The 20,735-nt window shown below is 50.1% G+C and overlaps 1 protein-coding gene across 1 annotated transcript in view; it reads left to right on the top strand.

The window, feature by feature from the left end:
* The first annotated feature begins 6 nt into the window (after positions 1–6).
* Positions 7–20,735, top strand: part of SH3PXD2B (SH3 and PX domains 2B) — a 118,749-nt gene continuing 98,020 nt past the window's right edge. The window contains exon 1 of the mRNA XM_011947795.1: positions 7–108. Within this exon, the coding sequence (XP_011803185.1) occupies positions 34–108 (75 nt within the window). The 5' untranslated portion in view covers positions 7–33. The remainder of the gene's footprint in view (positions 109–20,735) is intronic.

The raw sequence follows: 20,735 nt of genomic DNA, 5'->3' as shown, positions 1-20,735 counted from the left end.
CGCGCTCGGCCCGCTGCGGGCAGAGGGGCGGCCATGCCGCCGCGGCGCAGCATCGTGGAGGTGAAGGTGCTGGACGTGCAGAAGCGGCGGGTGCCCAACAAGCATTATGTGAGTGCGGTGCGGCCTCCACGCCCCCTTGAGCCCGCACCCCATCGGGGCGACCGAGGGCCCCCGGCTTGGAAAACTTCTGCCTCCGGCGCTTCCCGTCCCCTCCTCCCCTGCTCTCCCCTCGGCCCTGCCGCGGCGCTGCCCGGGTCCCTCCCGACTCCTCCTCCCTCCCTCCCCCTCTCCCCTCCCCGCTTTTGCCCCGTTCTCCCCCTCCATCCCTTCCTCCCGCCTCGCCCCTCTACTCTCCTCCCTGCGGCTCCTCTACCCCTTTCTGTCTCCTCGGTGTCCCCCCACCCGTCCTGCTCATCTGTGGAGAAGTCTGGCCCCAGCCGGTGAGGGGGCAGAGACGGAAAGCGGGAGAGAGACAAGCGCCTGTTCTCAGGCCGCCCGCCCTGCCCCTCCTTGTGCAGAGGCGCGCAGACCCGTAGTCCCCAGCCACAGGTAGCCCCTCTAGGGATGGCCGAGTTTGACTCCGTTCTTTGGCAAGAACCGGCCTGGGCAATGGAGGGGATGTCTGGGAATGGATCATTTGAGTGGCTGCACCTTGAAAGGGTTAAAAACATCCACTGCCCCCTCTCTCCAGTAACTTCTGTCTTAAAATGTACGAAAGTTTTCTCCTGGCATCTCCCTCTAGAACATGGGAATCTTGTTTGGAGCTGGCAAGGTCTTGAGAAAATGGGACAGTAGCGTCGTGTTGCAGATAGGAAGGCTGAGGCTCAGAGGTTGCAGGTCCTGGAACATAGAGCTGCATTCGGGCTTCCCTCCCTCTAGCAGGGGTGCCTGGGCTGACGGTGACCTGCAGGTGGAAAGTGGCTTCCGCAGCAACCTAGGGGACACGTCTGCAGATTCAGGAGGCCCTGGGACCACTTCGCAGCTTCTAGGTGGAGATAAAGGGAATGTGGGGTGATGGGCCCACATGAGGCCTTGGGGAGGGCCTCATTACGGCAGGGAAGGGGGCTATAGTGTCTCTGGCGGTGAGAAGTGGGCAGTGGCGGAGCCTGGCTACAGAGAAGTTAACCAGGAAGGGAAAAAGAGTAAGAGGGAGGGAAAAAATCCTAACAAAGAAGTATAGAACAATGAATAGAAAAGGGCGTTGGCTGGCTAAATAAAGCTCCTTGGCCTCCCTGGAAGTCGTCTTCAGATCTTTTTTTTTTTTTTGTAAGAACTAATTCTTACAAAGTAGATCTTCGTGCCTTCCATGAATAGCCTATGAAATTCTGAAAGGAGATAGCCGGGAACACACTCCGCTCTCTCCACAAGAAGGGGTGTGCTGTGTGAGTCTGTATTGTTATTGGCTGGGCAGCCAGTTATTCAGCCCTTAGCCAGGCGGTGGGAAGCTATTTCCTGGACCTGTGGCATCTTTATATAGAGTGAAGTTTCCCTTGATTCCAGAGCTGAGCTAAATTGTCTTTTTTTTTCTTCCTTTTTTAATTTTTTGTTAACTGTTTTCAAATGCTGCCAAATCTTAGTTTCTTGTTTGAGCCTGTTAGCATGTAACTGAGTTTGCCTCTTTGGCATGAAGACAGTTTTCACCAACATGGCAACTGGAGGAAGTCTGGAATTCTCCATGCCACCTCCCACCAGGTCTGTGAGCTGGCAAAACGAGAATAGATACTGCCACCGAGGCCTGGCCATCATTGTCCACGTGCCCTCTTCTGGCCTCTCCTATCACGTCCATATCAGGCAGAGGGCCTTAAGCCCATTTGACAGATGAGGAAACCAGGGCTCAGCAAGGTGAGGTCCCACGCCTAAGGTCACAGTCAAGAGCCAAGCAGGGATGTAGATCCAGGCCCACCGGACCCCAAAAGGACCACACCACTTCCCAGATCCGGTACCCCCATAGTTTCTCTGAGCAAAGTCCTCTGAAAAACTGGGAAATCTCTCACATCATTAGTGAAAACCTGGAAGCTTTTCATTCTCCGCTCTGTCAGCTCCATCCTTGCCAGTTTTTGAAGGTTTTGCACTTTGAGAGCCATCTTTTGAAGCATTCAGCCACTTTTTGGGGGCCCCCTGAGACAAGTTTCTATGTTAAAACATAGATTGGGGTTCAGATCTTGGCCTCCCAGCTTGCAGCTGTGTCTCCTCAGCCTCAGTTTTTTCATCTGTGTAATGGGGAGATAGTGGTGTCCATTTCCTAGGGGAAGCAGCCATATGACAGGCAGGGGTGGAGTGCCCTAAAGGTTAGCTCCCTGCCTGCCTATCCTGAGGAATCTTGTCACTGATTGGGAACATGCCAAAGTCACATGGTAGGGGGGATTCATCAAGAACTTGTTTTTCTGCATGTGGATTTAGTCACTCATGTGATTCAAGGGGCCCTCTCCCTTCTAGCCCAGCCTTCTGGGTTTATCAGATGAGGAGGGGCAATGGGCTGAACTGAAGCCTGAGTCATCCACAGGAACAGAGAACATTTACTGCCCTGATGGCAGGGGGCCGAACCCATTAGAAACAGATCCCTGTGGTGGGTGACCACTGCTGTTCCCATGCTCCACCCCAACCCCTCACACAGTCTGGAAAGAGCAGGCATGAAGGCAGCTATTGGAGGGCCTGGACTTTGACTCCCATTTGGTATCCCTCTTTCTGAAGCCACCCTGGAGAGACAGCATCAGCTGGGGAGTTAAACTGTTCTGCTGTGTGACCTCGGACTGGTTGGTTTGCCTCTCTGAGCTCTAGCTTCTGTGTAAATACTGCTACATCCCTCAAGGGCAGAGTTTCTCAACCTTAACAGTTTTGACATTTGGGGCTGGATCATGCTTTGTTATAGGGCTGTCCTGTGGATTGTAGGATGTTTAGCAGTATCCCTGGCTTCTACCCAACGAGTCATCCCCCTTCCCAATTGTGATACCCAGAAGGCCTCCAGGCATTGATTGCTACATGTCCTCCTGGGGGCAGCACCACACACATCCCACCCCAGCAGTTTTTGAGAGTCCTCTTCACTACACCGCCTCATTTCCCACTACCCGTCTCCCCATTTGCAGCCATCTCGGCCACCACCTGCTCATCACTCACTTGCCTGTGAGGAACAGGGTCACAGGTGCTATAGATGTCATTGGAGAACTGCACCCAGAGTTCAGGGCTGCCCAGCAGGGCCGGGCCACCTGCTCCCTCTGAAATGGTGATGCCTTCTCCATGATCGGAGTGGCATCCTCTCCAGCCCCAGCCTCAGTCACCCGCAGGCAGAGACATCACCCATGGGCCCAGGGGCAGAGCCACAGGCCAGGTCTGGAGAATGCAGGGCCAGAAGCTCCGGGTGCCTCTGAGATCCTGAGAGGTTGATGACCATGATCCATGATATTGTTTGTAGAGGGTTTCCCTGGAGCCACCGCCCTCTGTTGGAAGCAGGGAGATGAAGATTTGGGAAGCTGCTGCCTTTCTCTGCCAGCATCTTTCCTGCACTAGAGCCCGAGGGCTTGGGGATGAACGGAGAGGGGCTTTTGAGGGTGACATCCTGGGAGACCCTCCCTAGCTAGCTTGTCTTCAGCTTGAGGGGAGGAAGAAGAGCTCCAGCTAGGATTTGTGAGTTTTACTTGGATCACCCCATTTCCCGCATTGGAGAGGGATGTACAGAAGCATTAGTGTGTCCGCAGCAGGAGCCTGGAGATGCTGGCCTGCTCTGTCTTAAGATATTTAAATGTTAAGAGGAGCAGGATGGTCGGAGTATTTATGGCAGTGAATAACAGTGGTCAAAGTGTCCTCAGTAACCTGAGCAGGGCACTGGGTCCCTTTTGCATAGGTACATTTTCGATATAGTAATATAATATTCTGCACATATATAGATACATAGAATAAAATAGCTATCTATATCTATATATCTTCCAAGTCGTCACGTCTCTATATTTTACCATATTTGTTTCAAAACTTTTTTATTTTTATTTTTAAGAAATAAAGCATCACAGATGCAAAGCCCCCTCTACGCCCTCCCGGATGCTGCACCTCCCCTGTAAAACCACTATCCTGCATTTGATGTTGATCATTCCCTTGTACAAAATAGACTAATAGATAGGATATTTTCTTTAACAGCTTTCTTGAGGTATAATTTACATACCATAAAATTCACCCATTGTAAGTGTGCAGTTCACTTATTTTTAAAGTAAGTTTGCAGAGCTATGCAACCATCACCACAATCCAGTATTATAACATTTCCATCATCCCCAGAAAGATCCCCCACACCCATTTGCCATCAATCCCCTTCCCACCCCAGCCCATGGACCTTTTAATGTTTTTTTCCTTTTTAACATTCCTTAAAATCTTGTATCGTCGTCAATATTTTAAAACTATAAATAAGCGTCAATACTTTTGAGATTGTGTCGATCCAGGTAGCTCCAGTTCATTTTAACTGTCGTTTACTATGGCATTGATGAATATGCCGCTGTTTTTTCAAGCTCGCCCTGGGAAATGTTAGGATGTTTCCGGCAGTTGACTTTCTTGCAGCTGCCTCCTTGCACAGGGACCCAAAGTAGAATTGCTGGGTCTTGGGGTTTGTGCATTTTCAACTTTGCATTTACATCCCTTTGCTCTCTGTTCTTGCTAACACTCCGTTATCATCAGACTTTTCAGTCTTTGCCAATCCAATAGGTGCAAAAGTGGTGCTTGTTCACACCAGCGAGGTTGAACAGCTTTTCATACCTTTATCAGCTATTTGCGTTTCCTCTTCTGTGAATTACCAGTTTTTATCCTTTGCCTCTTTTTTAATATATTGGGTTATTTGTCTTTTATTGATTGGTGGGATTTATTTACACATTTGGGATACTGATCCTTCAGGTAATTACATTAGTTTTTTGTTTTCCCCTTGAGGAGTCTGCAGATTCAGAGAGGTGGAGGCGTGTGCCTGAGGTCACACAGCAAGGAGTGGCCGCGTGGGAATTGGGCTAGATGCCCTTGTGTCTGGGAGAGACACAGGGGGACCCTGTGATCCCACCACGGAGCTGACTGACCTTGGATGGGTCACTTAGGCTTCTGGGCCCCAGTTTCCCCTTATATGAGATACTGGGGCCATCCCAGGCCCTTCTCTGATCTCACCATTGATTCAGCCCCGACTGAAGAAGTGCAAGCCACTGCTAGCCCTTAGTCATTCTCACTCCGGGAAGCTCTGGGTAGCTTGTGCCCCTGGAGTGATGGCTCTGCAGGCTCTGTGCTGGCAGCCCTGAAACCTCCCTCCTTGATTTGCCAGGCTCTGGAAGCCTGGGGGTCACTGTGCTGAGCAGCTGAGTTTGGAAGAGTAGATCGGGCCCTTAGTAGGCATTGCTGGCATTCTCAGTCCCTTAAGGGGCCTCCCGCAGGTGAGCCCAATGGTCTAGAACAAACTGTGGATCTGCTGCCCAAATTAGCTGCATTCTCTTCTCCAGTCCCCAGTTTCCTCCCTCTCCTCCTATCCCTGGCACCCGTTTTGTGGGAACACACAGGGCAGGGCAGCAAAGTTGAGTAGAAAGAACTCGGGTATTAGAGATAAACATCTGGGTTCAAGTTGTGCATGGCCTTGGACAACTGGCTGAATGCCCCCGTTAGTTTTTACATTTGTAAAATAGGGGCAGTGACTTCCTTCTGAGACGATTGCAGGCTTTTGGTGATGTATGCACGGAATCTGTACTCCAGCCCTGCTGCTAGGAAGCATAAAACTGCTAGCACATGTCTTTCCAACCCACCGTTACCTTCATGATGAAAAGACCTGGCTTTGAATTCTCTTCAAGCGCTCCTGAGCAGGGTTACCTTGCCCTACATGAGGATCTGTGAAATGGGAATAGTCATGGTGCCTAGCTCGCAATGCTGAGCCTCATGGGTGTAAAAGGTACTCAATAAATCACTTGAACCTGGGAGGCGGAGGTTGCAGTGAGCCGAGATCGCGCCACTTCACTCCAGCCTGGGTGACAAAGGGAGACGCTGTCGGCAAAAATAAAATAAAGGTACTCAATAAATGGTAGTCACGAAAAGTGCTATTGATGATAATAATAGTCATGATCTAAATTTCTGCACCACTTTCCTGCCTGCTGCCTGGAAGACATACTACGCGGTTTTCATGGTCTTTTCATTCAAGAGGCATTTTGAGGAGTGCCTGCCCCAGGCTGGGCCCGTGCTGCTGCTGAGATAGGCCCCCGGGAGCAAGGCAGAGCCATTCCTACCTACTACATAGGGGAGTTCTTGTCCTCTATTGTGTCTGTGTCACAAGAGGTAGGGCCCTCTTTAGGCCCCTTGCGTAGGTTTTTCTTTAATGACTATTGCTTTCTTTTGATTGGGAAAATGTAGGTTCTTGTCACACAGGCAAGCTATGTATGCTAAGTGAGTGGCAAGCAAAGGGCATTTCTGTGTTGATGCTGTCTTTCTGGGATGCTCTGCTAGGGACCTGATCAACCATGCTCCCCCATGCCATCCCCCACCCCATAGGTGCAATGCACCAGCCCCTCAGCTCACCTCACTGGTCATCCTCAATGGGAGAAGCCCCAGCCTGCTCTGGTGCACTCTGTGCTGCTGCAGCTGTCTCAGGGTCAAAAGAGATGGAGCAGTCATATCTTCAAATTATTTAAATGTCACTTTAGTTCAGACTTTGAATCAGTGCCATTCTGTGCCTCTAGTGGGCTGAGAAGTACATCAGACAGCTTGGGTTCAAATCCCTGCTCTGCCACCTACCAACTGTGTGACCTCAAACAAGCCTCTGTGCCTCAGTTTCCTCATCTATAAAATGGGGATAAAAATAGTTCCAATTTCATAGGGCTAATGTGAGAATTAAAGGGGCCTAGCATCTAACTGAGGTTTGACAACGGTAAACTATATCAGGAGTTTACAAACCTAGGGTCATTTATGATCATAAAAGGCTGGTAACCACTTAAAAGTGCATGAGTAAAGAACAAGATAAAGCGTGCTATATCCATGAGCTAGAACACCATCAAGATGGTAAAACTGTGTTCCATCTTCTATCACAAGAATATTAAATAGCTAAAGCTGGTTTGCAAAATAGCATGCTCAGGCTGATTTTCACCTGATTACAAACGAAGGATGAAAATAGGAGTCTGTGTAAGCTCAGAAATACAGCTGATAAAATTTCATTCCTTTTTTTTTTTCTGCTTGTCTGTGCTTTTCTGTTTTCCAAATGTTCTGCAATGAACACATATTCTTGTTTTTAGTAAAAATAAAAAAACAGCAAATGCTCATTTTTAAAAAGAAGCTGTGCCAAGCTGGGGCAGCTCCAGCCGGATCCCCACATCCTGTTGCCCCATCCCGTCCCAAAGGGTTCTCCTGTCCTCCTGAGGCAGGCACCAGCCTCAGAGGCTCTTTCCCACTCCTGCCGCAGAGGGAGGTCTCTGGATGTGGCTTTCCAGTCCGTGAGCTAGAGAAACAGAAAGCGATGAGTTTAAAATACCACGAGGGAAGGCCTGGGCAGATGCTTTCCTAGTTAAAATGCTCCTTGCTCAGCAATTCCTTCCCCATCGTGCTTGCAGCCAAATAGGGCTAGGAAGAATTGTAGGCTCAAGTTCTGCAGATCCGGCATGGTCTGTACCCTAAGGTCACAGGGCACCAGAAACGTCATCCAGGTTACAGGTGTGCCCTACAACCCACTTCCCTGGGTGTTTCATGCATCCTCTTGCCTCCCACCGGAGGTGCAAGCGAGTCAGCAAGCAGCCCAGTTACCTCACTGCCAAACAAGGAAAGCTAGAGGGACCATGCCATTCCTGCCGTGACACTCACGTCCTGCTTACAAATTGTGCATCCTTTTTTCCTCGGAGAAAGAGCTGTGGTAGAGGGAACATCAGGAGAGCAGTCTTGCTTTGCATGACTCAGTTTTCCCCTTTCCCTCGGCGATGAAGCCAGCTGTGGGTCTCCACAGCTGCAGGAAAGGAACCGCTGCCCCCCGAGCAGCCTGTTAGTCTGGTGGGTTCAACCAGTGAGTTGTGAGCACCCACACGTGGCCAAAAGAGAAGACAGGTTTATTGAGAAGGCCCTGTGGCTTCTGCAGGCAGGGCCTGGATTCTAATTTGGTTCTGTCATTCACTCACTGTTGGCCCTGAGCCTTCTCCGGGTAGTAGGGGGCTTTGCTGGGGAGATCCAATGAGCTTTTATGCAGAATGCCTGAGGAGGGGTGCTGCTAGCCTGGGTAATGCCCAGAAGCCGAGGCTCTGTGGTGCCTATCCTAGAGCCCTTGTCGGGAGGGTCAACTGGCCCCTGGGTGGAGCTGGCATCCTTTGCCCACTGATGTGACATGGGAACCAGCTGACATGACAGACTCAGGAGGCTCAGTGCCTCCAGCTGTGGGCCGGGGGCAGGGCTCATGTGGCTGCCTGCTCAGGACTCTGCCTCGCAGAAACCTGCAGACCTGAGCTCCGCCACAAGCCATCGGCCTCTGCCTCATTCTCCAAACTACAGGACTTTCTCCTCCCTTATTTGCTGGCCCAGAGGCACACCTGCAGGCGGGCATGACTCTCAGCCCAGGGTCGTCTTCAGGTGGTAAAGGGAGGAGGGGCTGTGGGCAGAGCTCACCTGCCTGCTTCTGCAGCCCCGTCTCAGGCTGTGCCAGGGCTGAGGGTGGCCAGAGTTAGCAAATGAAAATGCAGGATTCCCAGTTCAATTTCAATTTCAAATAAACATGCAATATTTGGGACATATTTATGAGAAACAATTACTCGTTGTTTATCTGAAATTCAGATTTTACTGGGCATCCTATTCTTTATCTGGCAAAGCTGCCAGAGTTACCACTTTGGAAAAACAACAGCAACCACCAAGAAAGCTTCATTCTAAGGGCTGGGCATGGTAGTTCATGCCTGTAATCCCAGCACCTTGGGAGACTGAGGCGAAAGGATCTCTTGAGCCCAGGAGTTCAATACCAGCCTGGAGAACATAGTGAGACCTCATCTCTACTAAAAATCAACAAAATTAGCTGGGTGTGATGGTTCTTGCCTGTAATCCCAGCTACTTGGGAGGCTGAGGCAGGAAGATCGCTTGAGCCCAGGAAATGGAGGCTGTAGTGAGCTGTGTTTGCGCCAGTGCACTCCAGCTTGGGCAATAGAGATGACATGTGGATAGGCAAAGCAGGGATTGAGACCTCAAGAAGGTCAGTGTCCTGACAGGCAGACAGGTGCCCTGTGCTTCTGGGGGACCTGGTCCTGGGGAAGGCAGAGGTGACCTGAGGCCAGTCACAAAGCGTGGGAGGGATGCTGCCAAGTGGGCAAGGGTGAAGGGGTTATAGGTAGAGAGAACAAGAGGGCAAAGAAATGGAAACCCTGGCACATGGCGTGTTTGAAAAAGCAGGAGAGGTTTGAATAATGGAGATGAAGCTCTGTCGGTAGGTGGAGGCCAGAAGGACCTAGGGGCTCCTGGCTGGCTTGAGAACCACAGGAGAGAAGGCATGGGCCCCCCTCAGGAAGGCCATAGCTCCAGTACAGCACACGAAGGCTGAGGCCAGGGCTTGGGGCCAGAGGCAGTCCAGGATGCAAGTCACTGGAGTAGTGGGAGGAGCTGGTGCTCATAAGCACTTCCCTGGCTTGAGGGGTGGGTAGACGAGCCCTTCATGGGTGAATCCAGGGAGCAGAGCACAGACAGACCCCAGGAGCCCCTGTCCCAATGGGGAGCCATGTGCAGACAGTGGAGATGGAAGCAGAGAGGGAAAAAGAGAGGGAAGAAAGTTATTAGAGAGGATTCTGCAAGCCAGTAGTAATCCTGAAATTCCAGGGCAATTAAATAACTCCAAATTTGTTTTGTTCCCAAGATTCAACAGTAATTTTCTATTATTAACTATAGAAGAGCTGTCATTTATCTGAGCGCTTACTGTGTGCCCAAGGCTTTTCATGCTTTATGTCTTTGAATCCACATAGGAGCTCTGTGAGATAAGGAGTATTAGTCAGAATCCTGGGATTGCATGTGACAGAAACAGACCTGGTTAACTTAAGCCAAACAGAATGTACTGGAAAGGTGGGGCTGGCAGAATCGGGGAAAGCTCAGCACCCAGTCTTGGAAAGAACGTGGGCAGCTGGAACCATCCAGGGAGTGGAAGCTCCAGTAGGTATTAGGACATCGCCAGGCAGGCAGCTGATCCATCCATTTGCAGACCTTTTAGCCACTCAAGAGTCCAGTTCCAGGAGAGACCCTGACTGGCCCAGCCAGATTACCTGACCCTATGGGCCAGGAGTGAGTGGGATATTAAGATTGACAATCCCACTGAAATCGCAGGTAGTGAGAGGGATAGTTGTGGAAGGAGATTCAGGGCCCTGTTGCTGGGAGAAGGGGTCATGGAGCTTGGGCAGACAAAAACAATACATGTCTGCTACGTGGATGCTGTTATTAGCCCGTTTCACAAATGTGGAAACTGAGGCTTAGAAAGGTGAAGCAGTTTGCCAGGATCACTCTTGGCTTCCCTGCCTATCACTGACTGTTAATAAGGGGACAGTCACTTTCCCAGCCCCCACCTCCGTCCTGAAGGGAGAAGTTGCCTTCAAGCACATAAGTATGGTATTTTCTCTTTTGTTTAATTAAGCAGAATCTCATGGCCCCCCGCCCGCTGTGCTGGCAAAGAAAGCTAGAACCCACACAGTGGCGTCACCATTTCCTCCTCCTCAGCCAAGGTGTGAATCAGCAGCCTGTGGCTTCAGGCCACTGTTGGCTTCTAGTCAGTTCCACAGATGTGGGTTTATTGTCTGCCCTGGGCCAGGTCTGGCCCAGAGCCGGAGAGAGGCTTAGATGACCAGGCACAGTCTTGTCCTCACGGAGGTCACCGTCTATTCAGAATGCATCTCCATAGGATAAGGGCTGCGACAGGGGCTGGAGTACCCGTTCCTGCTGGGACAGAGAGGTGCACTATCAGCTGGGTTCAAAAGCAAAGAGGTGTTCAGGGGCTGGGAAAGCCGACTAGCAGTGGGGTTCTTTACGTGGGTGGAATTCAGAGGGTCCTTGAACGTGGAAGGGGAAGAATTACATCTTAATTTTCACTAACCTCCAACTGAAATTTAGCATTGCCTTCTGTTATGAATGAAGGCAGCAACCCATGGTGATATTAGTAATACATGTGACTTTGTCACCAGTAGCGATTCCCTAATACTTTCATCTCACTTGACCATCATTGCATGGATCCCCGGAGAGCATCTATACTCCTTACGACTTCCACGTTGTGGTGTCATTAGACCCACCACTAGGTTCTGTTATTTGTGGTTTTAATAAAAATGTACATATAGTCATAATTTTGTTTTTTGAGACATTTTGATAACTATAATTCAGTATCATTAGTTTCATTTGGGATCGATGTGTTTTATTCATTTTAAATCATTCTGAGAAGGGGTCCGTGGGTTTCCTCAGATGCCAGAGAGATTCATGGCTCCAAAAAAAGATGAAAGACCCCTGGGTGGAAGAGGTGGAACTTGCGAGCCAGATGGCATGGGTTGGACCTGGCTCTGCCGTGTGTGATCTGGAGTCAGTGACTGAACCTCTCCGTGCTTCAGTTTCCTCTTCTACAAAATGAGGCTAAAAAGCGTATCTACTGTGGATTATCCACGTAGAGGGTTTAGAGCCCTTCCTGGCATGTAGAAGTGCTGAATAAATTACCTGTCCTTATTGTCTTTACCATCATCATCATCATTATCGTTTATCTGATTAGTGATGTGTGTTTTTAGTAAGCAGCCTCAAATGATGTGACACAGGCCATCTGGAATGATCACATATTAAGAAACAGACTCTAATTAAGGAGGTACTCCTTAAAATTGATAGCTGTTTTCCCCCAAGATTTACATATTTGGATATTCAGAGTATGGTAACTTAAACAGTGTTCAAAGTAGCCTAAATGTTTATCGTTGGAGGCATGATTAAATAAATGATATATGTAGCCTTACAATGGACTATAAAAGTGGTGTGTCCAAAGGATGTTTGATGAAATGGGGAAATGCCCACCATCTCATGCAAATGGAAAAAACCGAATCATATATACAGTGTGATCTTAATTTGGAAAAGTATTTCTATGCGTAGGAAAAGGGTCTGAGAAGAAGTGTGCCCAACGCATCATCTCTTACGGTGGAAACGTGGACAGTTTTTAAGACCTCCGACTCTGCAGTCAGCCCGTTTGATTCCTAGCTTGAATAAGTTACCCAACCTCCTTGGGCCTTACCTCTGCCACTGCAGAATGGAAACAATAGGACAGCGCAACCTCATAGAATTGCTAAGATAGAGCACATTAAGCACATTCTAGACTCTTAAATGTTGTTAGTGATTACAGTAAATTGTCTACATTTTATTTATTATCCAAGTTTTCTCTAGAGGGGAGAGGACAGTGTAGGATGGTGTAAAAGTCCACACAGGGCTCAAACTGGGACAGGGGCAGGGATTAGTCTCTGGCAGATTAGGAGCCCAACAAGGGAGGGGTCCAGGAGTGACCAAGCGTACCCACAGAATCTGGCCTTCAGGAACCACATGTGATTTCATGGAGGAATCCCTTCTCCTCCCCTATGACACCCCTAAAAGATGGCTGTCCCCAGGGTCTGAGAGCATACTTCCTTTACATTTCTATCTAGTTCTCTTCTCCCTCTCCTGACCCCAAGCTCAGTGGGAAGGGAGGATGAGGCTGGATTCAGTTCGTACATTGTCAGGAGAGTATCCTAGACCAGTCTAGTTGGCCTGTTTCTGGGCGACCCTTCCCTTACCTCACCAGGGTACCCAGCTTTGATGCTGAGGCCCCAGTAGACCAATCCCATCATGACACGTACACATTGAGTTCATCATCGTCTAGGGTGTGACCCCCCCATTTTGTGTTCTGGGCCTGGCCTAGAATAAATGCCCAGCCCAAGTGTGTTTCTTGAACAAAGCCATTAACTGCTTGGGCCCTGACAGTCTCAAGGTCCCATGATTCTAAGGCAACGGCCACTGACGTCCTTGGTGCTGAGACAGAATCACACGAGATGACGCCCTGCTGGCCCCAGGCCGAGCAGTCAGTGTGTCATCGTGGTTAAGCTGTAGGCTTTGGAGGCAGCCAGGCCTGAGTACAAACCCTGGCTTTGTCACTTTCCAGTTATATGATTTGGGCCAGGTTACTTAACCTCTCAGAACCTCAGTATCTTCTTCATCTCTAAATGAGGGGGAAGGAAGGTCATCGCCGTGCCTGCTACTGAAATGAAGAGTACTAATTCTTAGTCTAGTTCAGTGGACACAGATGAGGTCCTCTAGCCCCTGGGATGCTGTTAGGTTGAACCATATGAAATTGTCAGTATTTCGCCCATAAAAATGGCAATTTCACTTGGTTCATCCTAATGTTTTAGGATTGATTTGGGCCTGTGGAGCTCACTCTGCTTACGTGGAAGGGGGTCATAAGCCACCCCTGTAGCAGGGGTGTTACAGACACAATCCCATTTACACTTTACAGCAGCCCCCGAGAGACAGGTTCTTAGCACCCCCCTTTTACAGATGGGAAAACTGAGCCTCCTAACTAGCTTCTCTAGGACCCCCACTTAAGTAGTGTAGTCGAGATTGAACCCAGGTCTGTCCAGCTCAGAGTCTATCACTCCCACCATTGCTGTCTTGAGACTTGGTTTCCTTTTGCATGTAGCATGGCCTTGCCTCGCAGCTAGGAGAGCCCTGGACATTCCCTAGGACGCCCCGGCCCGGGACCTGGTGGCTCCCTACTGAGATTCCCTATGATGCAGCCAGTCTGAGCCCCAGTTTCTAGCCCTTATTGGGAGCTTGGGTTTGAACTGTCTTGACTTCTGCAGTTTTCTGCTCCGACATTTTTGGCTTTGGTTGCGGAGCTGAAAGGTGAGAGGATGACATGTGTCAGTTCTCCTTCTGCACTTTGGCGATGTTCTCCCTGAACTCTCCTGCCCGCTTGTTAAATGCAAGTCCCAGCACCCAGACTCTGGATCCAAGCACAGCATCCCCAGGTCCCGCCCTTGCCCACAGCCCCATCGACGCAGGGCCAACATGGCTGCTGGAGGCAGGAGGCCAGACCTGGGGGATGCGGGGTGGGGTGGCAGAAACCCAGGCAGGTGATTGTGTAGGAGGACGTGCAGGATTGCTGTTCTGCCATCTCGACCACGTGGTCCTTGAAGGCAGCTTTGATGCTACTGCCTTGTGCATAGTGGGTGCTCTTGTTGGCGGCTCCACTCACTCTGGACAGCTCTGTCAACACGAGAGAGGCCCTCACTTGAAATATTTCACCCAGGTCTGTTTCCTTCATTGCCCAGGCTCCTCTGAGGCCTGGCAGTCTTGGAGATCTCAACAAGCCCTAAGTGCTTGCCCTGGAGACTTTCCTAGAAAGCCAGCCTTCAGGTTGGTTCCGGCTGAGCCTGGGCTCCAGCTGCCAGCACCTCTGCTTGCCATTGGAAAGTTCCCCACGCCGTCTCGCGCCAGATGTGTGCGAGTAGCAGTGCGTGAGCTGGCAGCCAGAGGCCTGGGCTGGAGCTGCACGCCTGGAGCAGGGAGTGTTTCCACCAGCTCAGTGTCTCAGTCGGCAAGAGTGGAGGTGCCTGGCCTGGCCAGCCCTGGAAATAGTTCCTGCTGCCCATGCCGCTGGATAAGATTCCATCAGTTACGGGAGCCCAGAGGGCGGGCAGCCCTGTGTGTGTGTGTGTGTGTGTGTGTGTGCACGCGCGCACATACCTGGTTTTTGCCGCTTGACATTCCCGACTTGTCCTCTTAACATATCTCACTTTGCAAGATTTGAGTTGGCCCAAGGAAGGTGGTTACTCAGTTGGTTGGAGCCTCCAGTGTCTAATCTCCGTAATGGGTTTTTAGTGATGGCCCTGGAAGCTGTCTGTGACCAGATGGTGTGCCAAGCACCTGACATGCATTAGTGCCTTTAGCCCTCAGCCAACCCTATAAAGTAGGTACTGTTCTCTCCATTTTCCAGGTGTGAAGAAATGGAAGCTCGGAGCTGTGAGGTGACTTGCAAAGTCACAGCAGCGTCAGGCTATAGAGGCAAGATTCATAGTCGGGTATTCTAAAGCCGATGCCTGTGGGGTTTGGTTTTTTTGGGTTTTTTTTTTTTTTTTCTGCTTTTTCTGTTTCTGTGGCCCAGGCTGGAGTGCAGTGGCGTGATCTTGGCTCACTGCAACCTCTACCTCCCGGGTTCAAGTGATTCTCCCGCCTCAGCCTCCTGAGTAGCTGGGACTACAGGCGCACACCACCACAGGCCGGCTAATTTTTGTATTTTTAGTAGAGACGGGGGTCTCACCATATTGGTCAGGCTGGTCTCGAACTCCCGACCTCAGGTGATCCGCCCGTCTCGGCCTCCCAAAGTGCTGGATTACAGGCGTGAACCACCACGTCCAGGCATCTTTTTTACAGGCGTGAACTACCACGCCCGGCCTTCTTTTTTTTTTTTTTTTTTAATGACATTAAAGAGTGATTGTTATTTTTAACTTTTTAGTTTACGTGGATGCTGTAAAATTCCCTTTCGTGGTTTAACGCAGTAAAATTTCTTTTTTTGGTGTAGCATCTTATGATGTGTAGGTTCCTGTAACCTCCACTACAAAACAATTCCAACACCCCAAAGAATTCCCTCAGCTTTCCTGCGTCTGAAATGCAATGGGATGAGACATTCCCCCTGGAATTTCAGTTGCTCCTGGGGATCCTGTTTTTTGCCATTACCTCTTCGGAGAAACCCCGGAGTGGAATGTGAACTTTGCTTTTTGGGTTGAGTCCCATGCCTGCGTTCCCTCTGTGACAAAGCCAGCTTTGTTTCTGGTACCCTTGGCAATAGAGCTGTTCATTCAGCTATTTCACGGGCATTGTTCCTCTCTGGACACACAGAGCCTTGAGTGAGGTCACCTTGGTTTTTTGACTGTGTGGCCCTGTTTTGGCTTTTTGTCTCTTTTACCAGACATTTCCTGAGAGCTCATTGTTGCCAGGCACTGGGGGGACCATGGTGAATAGACAAACCCGGCCCTGCCCCTGAGGGCCCCCAGGATAGTGGGGGTACAGTAGTGCAAACAGACCAGCACCCCTAGAGGAACAGGCTCTGAGAGAAGGTGGCCCTAGCCCTGTGGGAACTCCGAGAATGGGAGCTAGACTGAGACTTGGGGTGTCCAGGAAGGCTTCCAAGGAGAGGTGACTTCTAGGCTGACGCTGGAGAAGTGAAGAGGAGCTGAGCAGGGAAAGGAGAGGAAGTGTTCCCGCCAGAGGCAGTGGCAGACATTGAGCCCTGGAGGCGAGAGAAAGCCAGCCAGGCCACAGCAGAGAGGGGCAGGCTGCAGAGGCCCCTAAGCCCCACGTTGTGCCTGTGTGGTGTGTTCTCTTTCTCGCTGGAGGCCCTTCTAGCAGAGCCTGGTGCACAGTAGGTCTCTGTGTATATGCCGAATGAATGAATGAATGAATGAGCTGAAGAGTTTGAGGCAGCGGGAGAGAGATCAGATTCCCACTTTGGAGGCTGCTCCTCTCCCCCTACTCCTACCCCCATTTCCCCATTTGGCACACCTCTGCACACAGGGATAGGCAGAGCCCTCAGCTCAACCAGCCACTGGAGCCTTTGCTGCGTGCTCTGTGGACACAGCACAGTAGGAACACAGCCCTGAAGCTACAGCGTCTCATCTGACGCGAGACACCACAAGCACTTGTATTTGGGCCCTCATCCAAGCATTCACTTAATTGAAAAAATTGGGGGGAAAAATATTGGCAGCCTGCCACCTCCAGTGTGTCACTTGCTGCAGAGTCTGAGCTTGGTGATTCCTGGCGCTGATGTGGAGATCGGAAAGCTCTGGGCCTGGGGCCAGGAGACCCAAGGCCTTGGGATGCTGGGAGAAGAAAGTGAAGAGGCTTTGGAGGCTGGCAGGGCTGGGAATAGATCTCATGTCACCCACTTCCCAGCCTCTCGACCTTACGCGCAGCATGGCTCTGTGCCTCAGTTTCCTCCTCTCCCCCTTCAGCACTTCTGGTGGTGATGCTGCTGTGGGGTATTGGGAAATCAAACAAACTTTGGGTGCTGCAGTTCCAAAAAGAGGTTGGAGGTGCTGACCTGTATAGGCCAGATGTTGGGCACAAAGCTAGGGACAGTCAACAGATCAGAACCAAAGGGAACCCAGGGTCTCCACGAAGAATGACAGTCAGGTTTCCCATTAGTCAAGCCCGTAGAGCTCCCTCCGACCGCCCTGCCCTCTCCTCGCTCTCCATCTCTCCCTTGCCCTTGTTTCTTTCCCTCCCCCGGCACCTACGAGGACCATACTTATCCACCTTGGGCCTGTGTGACCAAGACAGCATGTTCCCAGAGCAAGGCATCTGCAACCCAGCCGGTCACTAACTCCCAAGCTCTTCCCAGGATCTGCCACCTGGGAACCCAGCCAGTGTGGGAGCTTCATTCAGAAGCCCCTCTTACAGCTGCCTTCTGAAACTGGGGTCTGTGGATTCCTAGGAACCCTCAGACATAGTCCTGAACCCTTCTCTGCAGGAAATGAGTTTGCCTGGATCTTGAAGCCAGCACTGCTCCTCGAGCCCAGAGCTGCATGTGCTTTGGCATTTAAGCTTGCTCTGGCTGCAGAGCAGGATGGCTTTAGCAATCATGGCCTAATGGCCTGCTGCAGAAGCTGTGTGGCTTGTGAGCGGGAAGCCCTAGCTCCTCTGTGCACTGCATGAGAGACAGCATATTTGCTCCCTTCATCTCCGCAGGCTTCTACTGTTTCGTAGGTATGAGAAACAGCAGTCTGGAACAGAGGGCCCTCATTCTCAGCACCTCCCGATGATTGCCCTGGCTTCTGGTTCCAGCTTTGCTTCCTGCTGGCTACCTGGCCTTGGGCAAGTCCCTTTCCCCTCTGGCCTCATATCCCTAACTATAGAACAAAGGATAGTCTAGAAGAGGGTTTTCAAATGCTTTAAAGGCCTGGAACCCTTTGTTGTCTGCCTGAAGCAGGCAGAATAGGGCTGTGGCCAGTGAAGGAGCCGAGGCCCTTTATAGAGGCAGTTCTGGTGGTGATTTGGCTGCAGGCTGCTGGGTTATACCTGCAGTGTATACAGAAGAGCCAAAAGTGGCACTGCGCTATGGAAACTAGGGTGGACGGCCCAAAAGCCCACCCACAGGGCCTCTCCAGGATCCTGGGGCTTCTTGGAGGCCAGTTTCACTGCTGGCCTGAGTCACTTCTAAGAGCCCTCCAGATTAAAGCCCTCTGGGTAAGTCTCTTATGCAAGAGGCCCAGAGGGGCACAAGGAACTTGCAAAGAAATTCAGACGCTGTCATGGAAGCAGAAAGAGTCCACAGCTGAGAGTGTAACCCTAAGCAAGTCACTGCACCTCTCTGGCCAGCACCTCCCTATCTTCATTTGTAAAATGGAGGGATTGATCTAGACCAGGGATGCTAAGTAGGTAGCATCAGCCCCTGCCCCTGGCAGACATTGCTAATGGACCACAGAGTTCTGTCTCACGGATGCTCCTTTCTCACAGCCCCTGCAAGGAAACAGTCCCGGCCCCATTTGTGCCTTCTCTTGAGATGTTGTCTTCAGTCACCCAATTTGTTCCTGGCTATCCACCAGCCTTGTAGAGCCAGGAGAGGGCTCTGAATTCAGAAAGGTTATAGCTGTTGATCTATTAAAAAAAAAAAAACTTGGCTGTGTGTGGTGGCTCGCACCTATAATTCCAGCACTTTGGGAGGCTGAGGCAGGTAGATTGCTTGAGGCAAGGAGTTCTAGACCACCCTGGTCAGCATACTGAGATCTCATCTCTATAAAAAAAATTTTTTATTAGCCAGGCATGGTGGTACATGCCTGTAATTCCACCTACTCAGGAGACTGAGGCTGGAGAATTGCTTGAGCCTGGGAATTTGAAGCTGCTGTGATTACACCACTGTACTCCAACCTGGATGACAGAGGGAGCAACACCCTGTCTCAAACACACACCTCCAGATACAGTGAGAATGGCAAGGAATTCCACGAACACAGGACCATCCTCATTCTCAATCTTACCAGCACTATCATAATTTTTGACATACCCACAAGCTCCCTACAGTCTATATTCCTAATACGGTATTATTCTTCAAATTGACTCACATTTTTACTGAAATTACTTTTAAATGGAAATTTTAGCTGTCTACTATACCTGGGGAAAACCAGGAGTAGCACTTGCTAAAAATAGAAGGAAATGAAATTCAAAAGAAAGAGAAAAATCAATGTGTTAAGTTCTTCCTGGCTAGTGTCACCTGTTCTGAGGTCTTCTGTTCCTTCTTTAAGAAAGGAGACCTGCTGGGTGCGGTGGCTCACGTTTGTCATCCCAGCACTTTTTACCTTGTTTTCCAGTTCAAGTGGTGAAAACTTAGGAGCTCATAGAGCTCTGGAGGCAGGGGAAGCAGGCGGCAGCTGTTTCACATCAGCTTACCCTGGAGACAGCGCATTGATGGAGTTCTGGGGCCTTTCCAAGAGCTACAGCCCTGTGCAGAGATCTGGGCCAGTGGGTCGGCAAGGATGAGAATGTCAACTAACCCAGGGGTGCCGGGGGCTTGCAGAGGTATCTTGGCCTGTTGATAGCCTGGCCCTGTTGTTTTTCAAGAGCCTCTAAGCTTGATACTGGCTTAAATCTTTTTATATTTTATTGATACATAATATTTGTCCATTTTCATGGGACATTTATGATATTTTGTTGCATGCATAGAGTGTGTAATGATCAAGTCAGGGCATTTGGGGTGTCCGTCCCCTCAAATATTTGTCATTTCTATGTGTTGAGAGCATTTCAGGTCCTCTCTTCTAGCTATTTTGAAATACACAATACGCTGTTGTTAACTGTAGTCAGTCTACTCTGCTATTGAATGTTAGCACTTTATTCATGGAAGAGCTGACCCCTTAGCTGTTACTGCTTGGAAATGGGGCCAAATTCCTGCATGCTTAATGGGGGCCCTCTGGACACTGGGAGTCCCCATCCCCTTAGACTGGAGTTAGACCCCGCAAGGAGGTGAAGGGTTGGGCAACATTCAGTAAACATTTGCCCTCAAGTCCCATGAGCAGAGATTCCGACAACATGGATTCCTTTCTAGAGATCTTTCCATTTCTGGAGAGCTTAGCCTGCAAGGAGGATGGACTTTATCTCTATTTTTCAGAGAACAGAGAGGCTGTAAGAGGTCAAGGACTTAACCTCACTCCCATAGTAAGTTCTGGTTGGGGCCCATCTGCTGGCTCCACGGCTGGTGAGCCAGTGTCCTCCCACCCCCACCCCGGGCATCCCTGCGCCATCAGCTGGGCTGGCACCCGGCAGGGGCTCCTTGAGGGCCCTAGGACTGAGCCAGGGTAACGGAGAAGATGCTGGCCTGGGGTTCAAGATAAGAAAGTGCCCCCACAGACAGGTTTCTTTCAGTGCTCCTAGAAAGTGACATCTTTTTTTTCTGATTATAAAAGAAAATAAAGTGTAAAAAATCTGGAAAGTACAAGCATCAAGAACAGAATTGTTAAAGTCCCCCATATTCATACCACCCCAAAGCGAACCACTGACATATATATGCATGGTCACATGTCATTTAACGACAGGGATAGTTCTGAGAAATGTGTTGCTAGGCAGTTTCATCATGTGAATATCATAGTGCGTACTTATACAAACCTAGATGGCATAGTCTTACTACACACCTATGCTCTGTGGTGTAGCTTATGGCTCCTGGCCTACAAACCTGTACACTGTGTTACTGTACTGAATACTGTAGGCAATTGTAACACAATGGTATTTGAGTAGAATATACAAGTACTTGCCATGTGTTACACAGAAAAGGTTTTATA

Source organism: Colobus angolensis, unplaced genomic scaffold (genome assembly GCF_000951035.1).
Source record: "Colobus angolensis palliatus isolate OR3802 unplaced genomic scaffold, Cang.pa_1.0 Scaffold27, whole genome shotgun sequence".
Classification (NCBI taxonomy): Eukaryota; Metazoa; Chordata; class Mammalia; order Primates; family Cercopithecidae; genus Colobus; species Colobus angolensis.
This window is presented reverse-complemented; position numbering and strand designations above follow the sequence as displayed.